We start from the raw sequence: 19873 nt of genomic DNA on the forward strand, positions 1-19873 counted from the left end.
ATCACATTTAAATGATGATTAGCGATAGAAGCCAGAAGTGTATTGAAAGTTTACTTCCTGCAAATAACAATTCTTTACACAAAATAACCATTATCCACAATCTTTGAATTCTCATACAGAAGTGACATAAATGTACACAGGATGATGATAAATTAGTGGAAGCAATATTCTTTGTTTTTGTAAGATGTCTAGTATCTTCTAACTATCATCTAGAAGTGTATTGAAAGTATACTTCCAAATAATAAAAATTGTATACGAATTCTAAAAGACTTCCAAAGTTTTGCAAATGCCATCCAAATGTGTCTTGAACGTTTACAATTAGATGTTAAAAGCGATAGTAATACACTATCTTCTAACTATCAGCCAGAAGTGTATTAAAAGTATTCTTCCAGATAAAAACAATCTTTAAATTGTCATACAGAAGTGACTTAAACTTAAACAAAAATATGATAAGTACACGAAAGCAATGTACTTTTATAAGATTGTATTGAAAGTAAGTAAATTATAAAGAACTATAAAACTTTTTATAAATGTCATACGGATGTTTCATAAACGTTTGCAATTAGATGATAAAAAGCGATATTTAATGTTTTTATAAAATGTACAGTTTCTTCTAACTATCAGCTAGAAGTGGTTAAAAAACACACTTTTAGATAATAAGAATTCTTTCCCAATTTTAATAATTGTGTATAATCTGTAAATTGCCATACAGAAGTGACTTGAGTACGTGAAAGCAATGTCCAGTCTCTTCTAACTATCATCTAGATGTGTAGTATATTTCCAAAAAAAAATAACAATTGAAAGTGAATTCAAAAAGACTTTCAAACTTTTGTAAATGTCATTCAGATGTGTTTTAAACGTTCCTAATAAGATGATAAGCATTCGAAAGCAATATTTACTGGTTTTTATAAAAAATTCAATCTCTTCTAACTATCAGCCAAAATTGTATTAAAAGTATACTTCCAGATAATTACAATTCTTTCGCAATTTTAAAAGTTTTCTACAATCTTTAAATTGCCTTACAGTAGTGACTTAATATTATACTTCTAGTAGATCAAATTTATTGAAGTATGACTTTCCACCATAAGTGTCTAAAAAGTGTCGTTTGCAAGAATAGTTTAACCGCAATTAAAACTGCTTTTTATTTACAAATTAAGTTTAGCTAAACGATTAAATCAATAATATTGGGTATTTTATTATAATAAAAAAGCTTTACATCTAATTATGGCTTTTTTATAACTTTTCTATTTTTATGCTAAAAAATTATACTTTTTTTAAACTTCAATTTTATTTTTAGTTATTTCTCTTAAATTTTTTTCTTTAAATAAAAAAACAACATTTTTGAAATCTAACTTTTATAAAATTATAATTAAAAAATAAATAAAAAATAATAAAGCTTTTAATGATGCTAATGATGATTAAACTTGAATCATATAACAAGCTAATTTATTAAATATCTTTCTTAACTAAAGCCTATGATTTTTTATACTATTTTTACATAATTTTTCATTAAAACCAAAAAAAAAATCAATAATCAATTCAAATCAAATATTAGATATTTTTTGAAGGCAACTCTTAAGTGTTAATTGTTATATTCGTTTTTGTTTTATTTTGGAATTACACAACATTTGCATTTTAAGTTGGAATGTATATAAAATAATTTTTTTAAAAAATTTGCTTGTAAATAAATACTTTATAATAGACAAAGTAGCCAGTAGCTTTTCTTATTGCTTGTTATTAAAGTTTTCAGTTATAAATTTTAAATCATTTAAACATTTTCAGTTAAGTTTATTTAAGACATTTTGCCAAACCCCACACCACCGAGTTGCCTCAAAAAATATCGCCCTTTAAATAAGTTCTTCTAGGCTTTTACAAACAAACAATCAAACGAAAAAAAATGAGAAATATCCAACAAATATTTTTTTATATATTTGTTATGAAAATAAAAGAAAAAAAACTTATTACATTCCCGTTTAAATATTTTGGTTTAAAGTGTGATTTTTATTTTTATAGTTTTTTTTGTACTCCTTAATTTGAGTTATAAAATTTACTATTATTACTATCCATATAATCGAAAAAATATTTATATTAAAAAAAGTTCAATGTTTATATTTTAAACGTATTTAACTTGCAAAAAAAAATTATTATATAAAAATAACCAATTTGTTTTAAAACGAAAAAAAAATAAGTGTTACAAGAAAAGATATGAAAAAAAATATGGAGAATTTTATTATTTATTATTCTTCTTTCTTTTTTTATTTATTTCTATTTTCTTTTATAGATCCATATGTGAAAATTGCCATTATGCAAAATGGAAAACGTTTGAAAAAGAAGAAGACAAGTATCAAAAAATGCACCCTCAACCCCTATTATAATGAGTCGTTCTCATTTGAAGTACCATTTGAACAAATACAAGTATGCGAGAATGTATTATACTATCCTATTTACCAAAAAAAAACGAAACAAACAAAAACAAAAAAGAATAATACTATCTACTACTACTACCACTAACCTACAAACTACTATTACTAATAACGACACAACCACTACTACTACTACGCCTTGTTACGTTAACATTATTAAATACTACTTACTACCTATTACTTTTTACTTACTAAAGACTTTTTCAATCCCCCCCTCTGTCTCTCACCTTTATTACACACAATTTGTTATTGTTGTCTTTGTTTAGACTCCAGTGTTTTTTTAAATATATATCTATATATTATTATCTGACCGACTTTTCTATATAATACTCTTATCCAATATACATATTTTTGAATGTGGAAATTGTGACTTAATAAACAATTCAAAAAACCTATTTTTATCATTGATCCACCAGACAAATTCAAATTCCTTTAATTGATGTTTAAATGTTGTGTTTTATCAATGAAATTATGAAAAAAAAATATGAATATTTTATTTGTATATGTATTTGTTTATAATTGTTTATATTTTTTTTGTTTAAATATATATGTAAGTACTGTGTGTTGAATTTAGCCAAATGTTAGTTTTGTGTTAAGAAAAAAAACTATATTTTTTGATAAATTACAAATCTTAAGGCCTGTTTAAGATCTTTAAATGTCAATTATTTACAAATCGAAAAATTTGAGCAACCGTTGAGCTTCTGATTATTTCGATCTTTTCAACAATTTGCTTAGAACTTTACTTAGCAGTTTTTACTGGATATAGAATTTGAATGAATCTTGAAATCAAAATAATTTAATCCAATAAACAATTTCAGACCAACAGCTATCCGCATTCGTTTGCGTTTGAAAACGTTAAATGAAATCGTAAAGTTCAGATATTAATTCCTTTAGAAAATATTCCATCACTTTTGTTCTAATAGCGCGATTAACAATTCCTATTATCCCAGTATCTTCCACCCTATAAGACGATCAAATAGTTTGTGCCGTGAGAACTATTTATTGTGATAATCAGTCGAAAGTATCATCCACCCGATAAGGCATTTAATCGCCCTGTTATGCATTATATAGACGAAATATTATTATACTGATCTTCCATGGATAGAACTACTTCTCGTGAAACCGTTCACTATGAGATACCTCCTGCTTAAAAAAAACCAATAGTTTTCTAAATATGAACAATCGTCAAACTATCATCCAAAAGTTACTCAGTTGTACACAACAAAATTATTAAAAAAACCCGAAATATTACTAATCTGATCTTCTGTCGGGATAGCTATTTTTCGCTGAACCGTTCTATACGGGACACCACGAAGTGTCGACAAAAAGATACCCAACAGTTTTCCAAATATGTATAACCTTCCAACTGTCATGCAGAAGTTACTAAGTTGTGCACAACAAGATGACTGAAATAAGAAAAGTATTATTTTTCTGATCTTCTATCAGAAGAACTATTTTGCGTGAAAGCATCCTTAATGTTACAACTTGGAGTGACGACTAAAACACACTGTTTTCTGAAAATTAACAACTAACTCATAAGCGACTATGTTGTACACAACAAAATTATTAAAATAACCGAAATTATTATAATTCTAACTTTCTGTCGGGAGAACTATTTCCCGTAAAGCTTTTATATGACACCTCTAAGTAACTGCTAAAAGATATACAACCGTTTTTAAATCTTCCAACTTCCAATTAAAAAACCGAAATATTATTATTCAGATCTTCCGTTGGAAGAGCTATTTCTCGTCGAACCGTCCTCTATGAGTCACCTCGAACTGACGGCTTAAAAACAGCCAACAGTTTTCTTAATATTAACAATGATCTTCCAACTGTCATGCAGAAGTGACTAAGTTATATACAACAAAATTATTGAAATAACCGAAATATTTTTATACTGATCTTCCATCGGTAGAAGCATCCCCTATGCGACACCTTTAAGTATCTGTCTATCTTCCATCTATCATTCAGAAGTGACTAAACTGAAAATGTTACAACATATGAATGAAAATTGAGAAGCAACATCCAGGTTAAACATGTACTTCTAAATGCTTAAAGTCCATTCTTCTAACTACCATCCGTAAGTGATTCAATCATCCTTATGGGTCAGAAAATCTGACAATGATATGTCAAGGTTTAAAATCAAATCAATGTCTCTATGCAAAGAATTTAGTTGCAGTTGCGGGAGTACTATTTGTCGTAGAACGACACCTTTAAGTGTCTGCTAACATCTTTATAAATATGTACTATCTTCCATCTATCATCTAGAAGTGACTAAGATAATAATAAAAATCGATATGTTACAACATGATAAAAATTCGAAAGCAATATTATCCAGAAGTTAAACATGTACTTCAAAATGATATAAGTGCATTCTTTACACTACCATCCGTAAGTGATTCAATCATCCTTATGGATTTTGATATCAAATCAATGTCTCTATGCAAAGAATTCAGTTGCAGTTTCATTGGGTACTTTAAGAAATTGTATCTTTAGATTCTTTCTTCAAAAGGGAGAAAATAGGTCTAATAACTTTAATGCATGCAAAGTGGTCAAGTGAAAAAAGCACTACGCAAGTTATTGACAGTAATAGTCGGTATATATCGCAATAGATGAAAGGGTCTTCTATCTTCTTTTAACGACTAGTACAGCTAAGAGAAATCGACTCCGTTGTAATTACACTATATCCCATCTTGTTATCTAGGTGTAGACTTTAAGACCTACATAAAGTTATACTTAGCCGGAGTAAAGTCACTTCCCTCGTAAAGTAAAAAGCTAAAACAAAATAAAATGGAAACAGCTGATTCACATGTTGCGTTTAGACAACCCCATCCGTACTCTTCAAAATTTTGACAGATCATACTACTTGTGTGCTCTTCAACCATCTCCTAGAATGTCCAGACTTAGCACGAAAAGAAATTAATTTAATTTTAACTACACTAAATCCAACCTCGTTTATTTATATGGATCTAGACTTAAAGACATACTTAGTTATATTACAGCTACAGGTTGCATCTAATACTATTTAGTATTGGTATTGGTAATATTTTCAACACACAATGCTACTTTTAATAATATCCGTTTTAATTTCGTTTGATAAAAATATGAATTACTGTAAATTTGTGTAAACAACTATTCTGTTTTAAATGTTTTAATTTAATTATAATAATTACACGTTGTGTTTTTTTGTTTGAATAAAACAAATTATTAAAGTAGTTACAAAAAGAATATATTGATTGATGTGCTTTTATGTTTAACAAACTTTTTGTGTTTATTATTTGCAAAATTTTCAACAAACCAAAAAAATTTTTAAAAACAATTGAATAAAGCAAAGGTTTTTTTATGATTTATATAAATATACTTCAAAACTTAGTTTGCAGTTACAAAAAAACAAAACAAAATTTTAAAATTACCAAAAAAATCTATAGTATAAAATACAATTTAAACCTGCCCCCGCAATAAATAATTAAAGCATTATTAATATTGTATTGTAGTTATGAAAAACACTACACCATTTAGTTGTACAAACAATGAAAACTAACGAATTTAACAAATTTTTGCTTTAAAATGCAACACTATTTTAAGCATACACTGAATAAAAATTTCAACAACTATTACAACTCCTTTAACCAACAACAATTACAACAAATAAACACTTAACATGCAATTAACAACACTCGTTTACTTAGTTTTGAAGTTACTCAATAAGAAACCAACAAAAAAATTAAAAAGAAAAAATTTAACAAAGAGTAGTAAATACTTCAGAAATAATTTAACGAGCAAATTAGTGAGTACTTTTTTGGTCTCTTTTTGGACCAGGAAAGCTTGCTACAGCGTCTTGAAATTAACAAGCCCTAGGGTTCGTTGTTTTGACACTGTCTTCTGATTTGATACTTATAAAAAAAAACATGCAACAAAAACAACACCAAATTCCAAATAAATAAAAACGCTCAAGAAGAAAAAAAAATAACACAACAATGAAACGAAACACCATCACCAATATTTGAAACGTTCAGAACCCTGTCAAGTCAGTAAGGAATGGTGATTTTGGAAAAGTCTTTATACTATATACAGTTACTATAAACCTTTTATATAATTAGTAGGCTTTGAACCTCTTTTAACCTCTTAGGGTATAGAGATAACAAACAACTTAAATTGAAATTTAGGATTGAATATTATACATTTTCGTTTACCAGTATTTAATGAACATTATTCTTTTCTTCGCCCCTCTTTTCCTCCTACACAGAAAAAAAAACAAACACAAACCTATTCGTTTAAAATCTAAAATTCATTATTAATTAAAATATTCTTTTCAAAATTTCGAAAAAATTTAGAAGTTAAAGAAAATTGTTCATTTTATTGAAAAAAAAAATCTATCTCTCTCTCTCTCAAAAATACATCAAATTTATTACTCCTTAATACTTCAAAACATACACACTCAACTCAGTTCATTCGTTTTAGTTTCACCTTCAAAACTTTCCTTTAAACACCTAAAACACAAACCTACTATAAACACAACATAAACCTATTATATCTCATTAGTTGTCTAAACAAAAAACAATTTGAATTATCTGCATGTTAAAGTATATCCTTCAAAATTTTATACCACTACACTGCTAAAACTTATACTTGCCACCTTATACATACACCGTTTTAATTCAAGATTCATATTGTATATTGTTTTTAATGCTGTGTACCTAATAAAATCAATAATAAAAATATCAATCACCACTAATCATTACTCTAAATTACACTCACTTTCACTTAGAGTAAACATTTATATTTAATAATTTATCTATTTAATATTAAAAAAAAAACAATCAACATTATAAATAATTATGTATATGTATGCGGCTGTATTTAAGAAACGCCCTTAAGTAGTTGTTTAGCTTTTATTTTTTAAAACATTTTCTTCTCAATTTGATTTTCTTTTACACAATTTTTATTTCTTAAATTTCATGCAATTTTTAAATTTTTATTTTGAGTAATATCAAGTGTTAAAGTTGTAAGTTGTAAAATCATAGCATCTTATTCATCATCATTTATGAAAGGTTTATAGAACAAATGTCGTATAAACATTTGTTTATTAAATCTTTAATAAATGAAACTATTAAACTCCGCCATTAAGGTTTGATTTAAACCTCTTCCAAAAGAAAGTGGCGGGGATTACTTCTATAGGAAGTTTGTTCCACATACGAACAGTGCGTCTGAAGAATGAATCTTCCCTGTAATGTGTTGTGCGGTCCTTTGGCCAATCGATCACAAATGGGTGTGTTCTTGAAGACAGTCGTGTGCCACATAAAAATATACGAGTATCGGGAACATGTTTCCTTATTTCAGAGGAACACATTCCATTATAGTATCGATAGAACAGTGAAATACACCACACGTTACGACGGTTCTCCAGTGAATCAATAGAGTTGGATACCCTACTGTCATCGATAACGATAACCTTCGCCTTCTCTTGTATGCGGTCGAGTAGCTCCAAAATAGACTTCGAAGCTCCGGTCCATACATGGCAGTTGTATCCCATTTTCGGTCGGATATAAATAGTAAGAAGATTAGTTATAGTGAAGAGACACTTAAAAGCTTTTTTCGACAGTTGGAAAATGTGTTTAGTCAATCGGACATAGCACTGCATTTTCATGCCCAGAACATCAAGAGTTTCTGATTCCTTAATATTTATACCGCCCCTTATTATAGATGGACTAACAATACCTGCCATACGTTTATGTGTTAAAAAACAACAACAGGAGTCTTGCGGTACTCCTGAATTAATCTTAAACTCGTTTGATGAGATCCAATCTTTAAAAAGTCGTATAGTGCGATCACTAAGAAAGTTCGAAATAAATTGAGTGAAGTTATTACCGATACCATGCCACACTCTATTAAACGCCTTGGAAATATCTAAAGCCGCCGCTTTACTTTCTCCAAAATAGTGAATGGAATGATACTATTTCTCTGAAACAAAGGCCGGAAGGTCTCCTGTAGAGCGACCTCTACGAATGCACTACTGGCGTTCGTTACGTAAATTTTTGGTCTCTTGATATTTGACAAGATGGAAATTTACCATACTTTCCATAACTTTGGGCAGTGCAGAACAAATTGCAATTATGTGATCATTTTTAAGGCGTGACATTAGCAATCTTCCAGCATGTAGGAAATTTTCTGGCATGGTATACGATAGTGAATGCTTGATGATCAATAACACCAAAATGGGGAAAGATTTGTTTTTCTTAAAAGGAAGTACATAGCTTTGATTACAAATGGAGACAGTGTACTACAGTTTTCCATCATATCAGATAAGATATATCCAAAGGTTCGACCACGAAACTAATGATTTCAATTAATGCCTAGAAGTCACATGATAACACCTGTTTATAGTCCCTTTAGAGTAGAGACACAAGAGGAAGATACTTCTTCTTAAACTTAAGTTTCTTGTACCTACTTTCTAGATTACTTGAGGATAGTCTTCGATCTGCATTATAAAGAGTACATTCGTGATAAATGAGTCCACCAGTTGGTTAAACTTTATTGAAAAGTAATGCATTGTCGAATTTTTGGTCATATTGTCGAACGCACTTTCCGATTAAAATAATTGATAGTACTTTTTACATTCTTACAAGTACGAGTACTTCCAGTAGTCCTCAAAAGGTTATCTTCAATTAGAATATTGGAACTGCTTTGGCATGCTGTCCAGAACATTTTGTGGACAATTTGTACAATCGGTTTACATCGCCCATGGAATGATCATATTGTTTATCACTTTTAAAACACTTGATATTACTCATCACACATTTCGATTTTATTTATATTTAATTTAAAACAATATATTTTAATTTTATTAAGTGTTATTATTATAAAAAAAAAAACTTGGCACCAAAATCCCGAGTATGTATGTACATAAATATATATTTATTTACCTCTATATATATATATTTTTTTTGTTAAACACCACAGAGGAATTAGAAATACTTTACCTTCAATAAATATCTTTATATAAATGTAACTATATTCAACAGACTATTCTTCAATAAATAAATAATAAAACCAGAACCACTACAACACTCTTAAACCAGTGAAATAAACGTTCAACAGAAATAAAATCTACAACAGAAATCTAAAAAAAAACCAAAAATAAAATACTGATTTATATTATTTTGCTAAACTAATCCATAAACTTTGATAACTAACATTTTGCTCTGTATATTTAATTTTTTACAAAAAGAAAATCTGTTTGGTTATCACTGTCGTGGATTATGATCGTATTGGTACTTCTGAGCCCATTGGACGTTGTATACTTGGCTGTATGGCCACCGGCACTGAATTGCGACATTGGTCTGATATGTTGGCCTCACCCCGACGACCTATTGCACAGTGGCATACTCTGAAAGATCCTGAGGAAACTGATGAAATTCTTAAAAATATGAAGTAAGAAGTTTTAACTAAACTAAACTAACAACAACATCAACAACAACAACAAGAACAACAACAGCAAAAACAAACCACACAAATATTCATGGGAAATGCAAATGAAAACGTGAAGTTTAGTCGAGAGAATGAGAATGAGAAAAAAAATTGATTGATATTATTACTTAAAGAGTTAATTATAATAAAGTAAGCAAGAAACCAAAAAAATACAACATGAAAAAAGGTTTGCTATTTCACAAATTTTATACGCATAATAATATATATCAACATACATCCACAAACACACACATAACTAAATAACTTACTTTCTTACAATTTAAGGATATCAATCAATTTATTTTTTCATTTCGTTTGTCTCGCTTTTCACGCCAAACAAATAATGTTCAATACAACAAACAGCAAACTATATAAATCACACATCAAAACCGTCATCAATAAACAACAACAACAACAGCAACAACAAAACAAAAGAAACAACAAATAGTACCAGCATCTTATAGTAGTTATAATTATTAATAACAAAATAAATTTAAATAAAATATACATATTTACATTAGTCTATGTTACTCATACGTACATACATTTAGCATAACATGACAAAACAAAACAAAAAGTTTCAAAAAAAAAAAGATGGCCACCATTCATTAAAAAGAAAAAAAATAAAACAAAATAACGAAATACAATCAAATATATACAAGATACTACAACAGACAACAGAAAATATTAAAAAAAAAATAAAAGAAGAAACTGTAAAATATTTGTACTTATCTACGAGTATTCAAAAGAAAGAAAAAAATATAAGTTTGAATATTTTCCAGCCGCGCCGCAAGTATTTACAATATTCACTTTATAATTTAAAATATTCTTTTTTTATTTTTTAAAAAAAAAATCTTAAATAAAAACCCCACAAAATTTCAAAGACAATATAATATTTTCAGTATACTTTTCATTGAAATATTATTAGCAAAAAAAAAAAAACAACAACAACTTGTCTTAAACGTAAAGTAAAATTTAAAAAAAAATATTAACAGCTTTTCCTTTACAGATCTCTCTATATAATTATAAAAGAAAAGACAAAAAAACTATTTTAAACAAATTTAAATTAATATTGATTATCTATCTATATTGAAAACCAATTTCAAAGTTGTTAAATTTTAGTCAAAACCATATAAAAGAAATTAAAAAAAAAAACTCTTAACTTAAACTTAAAAAAAAACATCACAAGAAAAAAAACTAAAACAACAATGTCTAGAAAAACTATATAAAAAATGTTAAATATTATTAAAAATTTTTGAATTTTAATATTAATATTAATTTTGTAAATTTTTTTTCCTAAATTGTTTTGTAATTGTAAATTTATAGAAGATCAAAGGCCTTATTCATAATAATTTATGTAAGGTTTATAAAAAAATGTTAATACAAAAAACATTTTTTGTTCTATAAACCTTTGTCAACTTATTATGAATAACCCAGCAAAAGTTTAAGTTATAAAAGTTATTTAAGACAAAAGCTTAAATTTTTTACATTATAAAATATTATAACAAAAAGCTCGTTTTTTTGAATTCGTAAATCATTTTTATTGGTTTCTCAAAATACAGTGAAAAAAATTCAATAGCTATATAGTTCGAAAATTGAAATACATTTTGTAAAATAATGAAAACAATACGATTGATCCTTGTGCATCACAAGATTATTCAGATTTTGTTGCAAGACTACTTAAAGAACTATTTGTATTGAATTTTTTTCTCTGTTAATAATACCCTATACCACTATAATGTATTTGTGTTAATGTTTGTAGCATCCATAAAGTGTACCAATCAGCTCAGAATTACTTTCTGAGATGATTTGTCTATGTACGTGTTTCCGTTCCTCTGTCCATGTAAACCTTGTGCGCACACTATTTGTCTCAATTTTGAAGTTTAATGTGCCTACTTCATATACTACTTGTGTATAGCAAGTGACCATTAACTTGGAGTTGCACTAAAATGTGAATTGTCTTCGCTCTGCATTACAATGAGTACATTCGTGATAAATGACTCCACTAGTTGGTTGAACATTAGAGGAAAGTAATGTTTGTCTAAATTCTGAGAGTTTTGGTCTTACACCCTCCTTAAAGTCTACCAGTCACTGTCTGAATCGATATAGCAATGTCCCTCCGTCCGTCTTATACAAATTGTTACAGAATCACTGTCTGAATCGATTTAGTAATGTCCTTCTGTCTGTGTTTCCATTTAAACCTTGTGCGCACGCAACAGGTTTGAAATTTTCATGTTTCATGTACCTACTTTCTAGATTACTTGTGTATAGTAAAGTGACCATTAACTTAAGTTCACTTAAATGTGAATTGTTTCATTGTACACTCGTGATAAATGAGTCAACCGTTTGGTTAAACATTAGCTGAGTACTCTTTCCGAATAATATAATTGATTGTACTATTTTGTGGTTTTACACTCATCTTAAAGTATACCAATCGGTACGGAATTCTTCCGTCCGTGTGTCTCTTTGTAAACCTTGTGCGCACGCTACTGGTTGCAATTTTCAAGTTTAATGCGTCTACTTTCTAGATTACTTGAGGATAGTAAAGTAATCATTAACATGGATACACAAAAATGTGAATTGTCTTCGCTATGAGTCAACCAGTTGGTTGGTAAGTGGAAAGTTATATTTTGTCCGATTTCTGATCATATTGCCGAACACTTTTTCCGAATAACACAATTGATAGTACTCTCTCTCTCTTGATTCTAACAAATGACCACCACTACAGTAAGACCAAAAATATTGGCCTTAAAGTTTTCCAAACGATCCTAAATCGATTTTCTAAGTCGATCTGTCAGTAAACCTTGTGCGCACGCTAAAGGTAGAAATTTTCAAGATAATTTGATAAAATTTGGAATATATATTTTAGAACGAAGAATTGTTAAGATTGGTCCATTATATCGCATAGGCTCGTATCTCCGAATAGAGCTTGTGAGCTCATATATATGTTAAATGTTCAAGAGGTCCTCATTTCACTTTAAGGAAGACGTATGTAAATACCACTACCAAAGTTTTTGGGCTTTATAACCCCTCTATTAGGAAATCCCTTTTATTAGCACAATCACTGGTGTAGGGTATCATAAGATCGGCCTTAACCGACTTTATAATTTTTACTTTGTTTATTTTTTTTTTTTAATTTTCTTTTTATTTAATATAAAAGTCTGTTTAAAATTTTTATTAAAAAAATGTTATTGTTAATGTTTATACAAATAAAATAATACACATATTAACTAAGATTAATAATAAAGCAGACGAACATATTAAGTATAAATATACATTGCAAAAAAATTAAATTCTTCAAAACCTTGTCCCTAATAAAAAAAATAAATAATAACCAGGAAAATACTGTTATGTAAATTATTTAAACTTATTATATTTTTAATGAGTACTTATATATTTAACAAACAAATGTAACTTTATCTAATTTATATAAAATAAAAAAAAAAAACAATGAAAATTTGTTGGTCGGTCTACATCGACTATGTAAAACCCTATGGCGTTTGGGAATTCGTATAAATTACATATAAATGAGCAGTAATTATATTTGATAAGTTTAAAAAGAACTTGGCCTTAACGGAGTTGAAACTTTCAACTGAAGGACATGTGTAGAAAAATTTGTTCTGATTATGAAATATTTTCAGTGAATTTTAGAATTTTCCAATAGCTTTTGTCCGATTCTTATTACATATGTAAAGATATTCTATTTTAAAAGCTGGTCTTTTAAAACGACATTAACTAACAGACAGAATTTATAAAAATATATATACGGACTTAATCTAACTACTTACAATCTAGCTATAGGGTTTTAAATACATAAACGCAAACCGTAAATAAAATAATAATAATAAACAAATTTATTGAAAAAAAATGATAATTAAATACTTAAAAGCAAATACTAAAAAAAGTTTAACTTTAACACCTAGTGATTTCAAAAAAATGGAAATTATACATATATCATGAGTTTTACTTTCTAACAAGAACAACTAATTAAATAATTAATTTAATTAAATAATTTGTAATTAGTTTATAATTATAGCATTATTTATAAGTTTATCATATAATTTACAACAAACAGGAACTCAACTTATAATTTGCAACGGATCTCAGTTCTATTCAACAGGATTTCTATATAAGTGTGTTGTTGCTTTTCATCAAAAGATAACAATTTGAAAATTTCTACATAATATTATGCTTAAATCTGATACTTCCTTGCGATTAATCAACCAACTGATTTTTTATTAAGAACAAAAATTAATTGTTTTTTTTTTGGTTATTTATTTATAGAACACTTCCTGAAAACAAAAAAAAAAAATTATAATTTTATATAATTTAAAATACATATACATACATATATACATAAAAATAATATAATAATTAAAAAAATAAATAACAAATATTTAAAGAAATTATTAAGAACAATAATAGTTATTACTTACTTATTTATATTATATATTATATGCATATTATAACAATATAAATAAAAATATAAATAATATAAATTAACTTAACTAGCATACCTATAATAAAATAATAATAATAATGAAAAAAAACTATTAACAAATCTTACAAAAACCAAAAAAACAACAAAATATATTATAAATGTGCATAATATTAATAATAATATAAATAATTAATTAGCTAAAATTATAATATATATAAAAAAACCTCAAAATTAGTAAAGGAAATAATTTAATATAAAACAGAAAACCCTAAACAATATTTTATTTTTTCTTTTTAATAAAAATTAAAAACCAAAAAAAAAATCAACTTTATAATTATTATTATTATGTAGATGTTTTTTGTCCTGTATAAAAAAAGAATTCAATGAAATAAAAAAAATCTTAAAAAAGGCCACACAGAAAATGCAACTAAATTAAGTAAAAAAACAACTAAATGAAACTTTAAACAAAAATATGTAAAATATAAAATACAAATTTTAAATTCCTTTAAATGATTTTCTTTTTAGTTTGTTAAACAGTTACCAGTATAATAAAACAAAAAAAAAACTTAAGTATAAAATAAAACATGTAATATAACAACTTTCAAATATTGCAACAACAAAGCCCTAACACTGTCCTAACAGCTAAAAGCTAAAAGTTTTAAGAAAAGGACATTTTAAGAGAATTAAAAAAAAGGAAATTTTCTTAAGCATTTCTTAGCAATTGTTGTTGACAGTTTTAAGGCAAAACTCAAAATTCACACACAATGCATTCACACATATTATTACAAACAAAAACTATACACATATACATATAAACATTATTAAAATTCCATTTAATCTATAACTAAAAAAACTATACTTAAAACCCCAAAAAAAACAAAATCTAAGTAATACAATGTTGATGATTTAAATTGAATTATATATATATTAAAAACCAAAAAATTATAAAGAAACAAAAAATAAATGAACTTATATTTAACAAAAAAAAATAAAACTATTCAAATTGTTTATGCTGTTTTTTTATTATTTTATTTAATTAACTAACTAACAAAAAAACTTAACAAACAAACAAAAATTTAAGTTCTCATATCATTTGTTAAATACAAAAGAAAATTAACAACAATAAATTACACAAAATACATAAAAACTTAAGTACCTCTCTTCTCACTCTCTCTCTCTCTCTCTTTCTAACACATTTAGGAAAATTATTATATATCAATAAATAGGAAACAATTCCCTCAAAATGACCAAACATTTCATTAATTTAATTAAAACAAAACATATTTAAATAAACTTTATTTATACTCAGCCCTTAAATATCCTTGATATTGAAAATTTTTTATAAATATAATAAAGTATAACCTGATGATGACATTGTCAACTTTCCAAAGGATATTGTAAAAGGAAGACATTGGGATAAAATCATACAAAATGTTGTAGAACAAAATAGTAGGAAAACAAAGCACTCAATAAAATATTAAAAGGTCATTTTAAAGTTTAAACAATTTGATGTTTAATATAAGTTAAAATATTATTTTGAAGCTCCCTACTAAAGCATGTTACTTAATAAGGGAGTTCAAATGTCCAGATTGCCTATTAATAGAAAGTGATTTAAAAAGGTTTTAACGCGCATTTCAAATCACTTTGTAATCATCAATATCTTGGTGCTTCAACTCTATGTTATTGAAATATCTAACAAAAAAAATTGATATTCAATAGACACTGATTTGATCTTATATATCAAAGATCGCTTGTGATATCCTTAGCAAACGACTAGCCAAATTAGCCCTTGAAATAGATCGTACTTTACCCTAAGATCATGTTCAATTAATCCATAAAAACACAAGATCATTATGACTTAACTGGTCTATAAAAAAAACTAAACTATCAGTTGGAGCTTAATTTTTGAATTTTTGTTTTAGACAATATTTCCTGGCGATCGTTTGAAGTGTCACTAACGAGAATTTATTTTAATAAACCGAAAAAGTAACTCTCAACACTCTTTAACAAGTTTATGAGATATCAAAACATAAAGATCAATTTACGATTCTCTAAGGTCATGTTTAATATTTCTTTAGATTTAGTTCTCTTTTTACTCGTATCGATCAGTGGATACTGCTCTACAAGTAGATATTGCTCAAGTTCAATGTTCCCAAAGGAAAGTATACGAGATCACTAAGACTTAGCTGCTCTACAAAGAACTGGACTGATAGTTGCTGCTTAGTTTTTGAATTTTTGTTTTTATCAATATTTCATGGCGATCTAACGAAGCATCACTAACAAACATTTGAACCGAAATGAAACAACTGTCTTCAATTAATTAATGAAATACATATAAAAACATAAAGATCAAGTTTCTCATCTCTTAAACTTCGACTTTTTTGGATTAGGCGAAATATATCTCCTTTAACTCGTATTGATCTGTAGATCGTACTCTACAGTAACATCATGTGAGTTAGTGATCAAGTTTTGTATCGCTTAAATCATTGTCTTCTTTATTTATAACATTTTTTTTTTGTATGAGTACCATATCTCCTTTTCTTGGTATTGATCAGTAGATCATAATGAATACAAGATTTAATTGCTGCATTGTTTTAGATATTTGCTTTAATCAAAAATTTGTGGCGATCTTTCGAAGCATACGAAACAAATCTCTACTCTCTCTCTCTCCGTTCAAAAATTAAAAGAAAAAAAACACAAGATCATTAAGACTTACTTACTGATCTTTAAAGAAATGAACTTTCAGCTTAATTGTTTAAATCAAAATTTTGTGGAGATCATTCGAAGTATCACTTATGAGGATATGTTTTAATAAACCGAATCGACGTGCTTTGTTTAGGAACAAGTGCGTCGATCTCTTATTAGTCAAAATCTAAAAGATAACATAAAACCTGCCCCGGTGATATAATTTTACAGGATCTACAGCCGATTTTAGGTTATTGAATGATCACCGATCACTAAATAGGAAACTAATTTTTAAATCTACATTTGATCGTACTGTATAGTAACGTCCTCTACAATAATTCAAAAAAAATAACACAAGATCATAAAGTCTTAGCTGATCTGTAAAGAACTAAACTATCAGTTTTGTTTTAATAAAACGAATTGAAGCATATTTAGGGACAAGTGCTTCGATCTCGTATTAGTTAAAATCTAATAGAAATTTTTCATTATAATGAAATTAACACAAAACCTGCCCTGGTGATACAATTATATAGGATCTACAGCCAATTTTAGGTTTATTCAATGATCACCGATCACTAAATTGGAAACTTATTTTTAAATCTACATTTGATCGTACTGCACAGTAACGTCATGTTTAGTAATTCCAAAAAAAAACACAAGATCATTAAGACTTAGCTGATCTGTAGAGAACTGAATACTGATAGCTCAGTATCAGTTTTATTTTAAATTTTGAATCAATATTTCGTGGCAATCTTTCTTAGAAGCATATTATTTAGGGAGAAATGCTCCGATCTCTTAGTAATTAAAATCTTCATAATAGTAACATGATACTTATTTCGATTATCCGATTTTATAGAATTTGAGGATTTAGTAAAATTATATTTCTCAAGATATTGAGGATCAATGCATTATAGTTTAAAGCTATTTTAGATTTCAAAAGTGGTCTTTCAGTTTTATAAACTTATTTTATTACTAAAAAATATTGAATTTGCTTTTGGCAAATACATACCTCCGTAAGTTAGTTGGTGGCGTTGTAGTCTGTCAATATGGAGATCGTGTGTTTGATTACCAGCAAAGGCTGTGGTAAAGGAGATCACAACAGACGCTATGTATTTCATTGCCTCTAATCTAACTTACATGCTCCTTTTTAACTAAACATTCAAAGTCAAAAACGAATGTTTTTTTTATGTTGAAACTAAAGAAACATTTGCAATGTTTATTGCTACTTGCTATCTACGTGCTATTCTCAATTTCAGAATAAAGCTCAATTGTGAAATAAATTATTTGTATGTAAATAGATTTCAGGCCTTAATAATAATAAAAATATATACATATATATATAGTAAAATTATATAGCACAACTGCACAAGAACTCTGTACGACATAGAAAAATGATTGATTGTATTGTAAGTGTTTTATATGGTTTAGATTTATAGTAAGAAAACGATAATAATAATGACAACAATATGCATGGATTTATTGGAAAATGAAACAACAGCAACAAAAATATTCACAATATACTAATTAAATAACAAAAAACAAAAACTAAATTATACAATTCCCTTTTTACCAAACTAAATTAATCAAATCTACAACAATATTTGTCGTATAATCTCGTATGAAGAAATCATTTATACATAATCATCAGCACCACATAGTATGAAGAAAAATAAGAAATGAAATTGGAAAAAAAACAAATCCTAAAATAAGTTAAATAAAATAGAATTGCACCAAGTTTCAAAAGTAATAATATTATTAACGATAAAACATAACCTTTAAAAGGCTTAAGACAAACCAACCTAAACTAAAAAAAATAAATCCTAGAGCTAAACGAAGCCTTTAAGGGGAAAAACAATTTTCACTCAATAACATTTTCAAAAAAAAAAAAACAAAATTTAGTTTAAAATTAACTCGTAAACATGGATTGGTTGGTTTAACTATTTATTGTTATAAGTTTTGTTGATATAAATATTACAATAGGTTCCCCGAAAATACAAAAACTTTTATAAAATTAATCAACTACTGGAAATAAAAAAGCTACAGTTTGTAATTTCTGTAACTTTCTTACAAAACCACCCCTTCCCCCTTTATTCCTAAATAAAATTTACCTTTTGAGATTATTAAAATAAAAAATTTAAAAAGCAAAATAAAAAAATAACTAAATAATGATTTTTTTGTTGTTCTTTGTATAAATTTTACAAATATATTTTTTAAGTATAAATAAAAAAACAAAAAAAAACAATTCCCCCGTATATATTCATTATATTTAACAAATTATTTATTATTAAAAAAAATGCAACAAAAAAGAAAACAAGAACGAAAAACTGTTAAATGTTAAAAAAAATAAATAAACAAAAAAAATATATTATTCATATTTCTTAAAGATTAAAAAAAAATAAGAAAATTAAATAAATTGATTAAAGAAAAATATAATTATTAAATTGTATTCAAACAGCAAAAAGAACAACAAACATTTTATTTAAATGATTAAAGAAAAAATTAATAAATGAATTTAAGTAAAATGATTTAAAAATAAATTTAACAAAAAAAAAATAATTATATGAGAACTTAAAAATAATAACAACAAAAACAAGATGATGATGATGATGAAGAAGAAGAAGAAACCAACAGACATCTGTAGTTAAATGAAATACAAAATTTATATAAGTTAAAATAAAAATATGTTTGAAACTAAATATTTCTGAAAAAACATACACTCTGACAAACAAATTTTGTATTTCGGAAAGTAAAAATGGAGGTAAGTAAATGTTTAGGGTGGTAGTACGTGATACAAATTCCATAAAGTGGGTAAGGACATTATTTAAGAACTTACATTTATCTGATAATTGGGTTTCAT

General features: G+C 26.7%; 1 protein-coding gene across 5 annotated transcripts in view; it reads left to right on the forward strand.

The window, feature by feature from the left end:
• Window positions 1–10921, forward strand: part of LOC111676669 (synaptotagmin 1) — a 52033-nt gene extending 41112 nt beyond the window's left edge. For all 5 annotated transcript variants that reach the window (XM_023437632.2, XM_046954491.1, XM_023437635.2 and 2 more), the window contains 2 exons: window positions 2282–2415; window positions 9652–10921. In XM_023437632.2, coding sequence (XP_023293400.2) covers window positions 2282–2415; window positions 9652–9858 — 341 coding nt within the window. In that variant the 3' untranslated portion in view covers window positions 9859–10921. The remainder of the gene's footprint in view (window positions 1–2281; window positions 2416–9651) is intronic.
• Window positions 10922–19873: the final 8952 nt, after the last annotated feature.

Source organism: Lucilia cuprina, chromosome 2, assembly GCF_022045245.1.
Source record: "Lucilia cuprina isolate Lc7/37 chromosome 2, ASM2204524v1, whole genome shotgun sequence".
Lineage (NCBI taxonomy): Eukaryota > Metazoa > Arthropoda > Insecta > Diptera > Calliphoridae > Lucilia > Lucilia cuprina.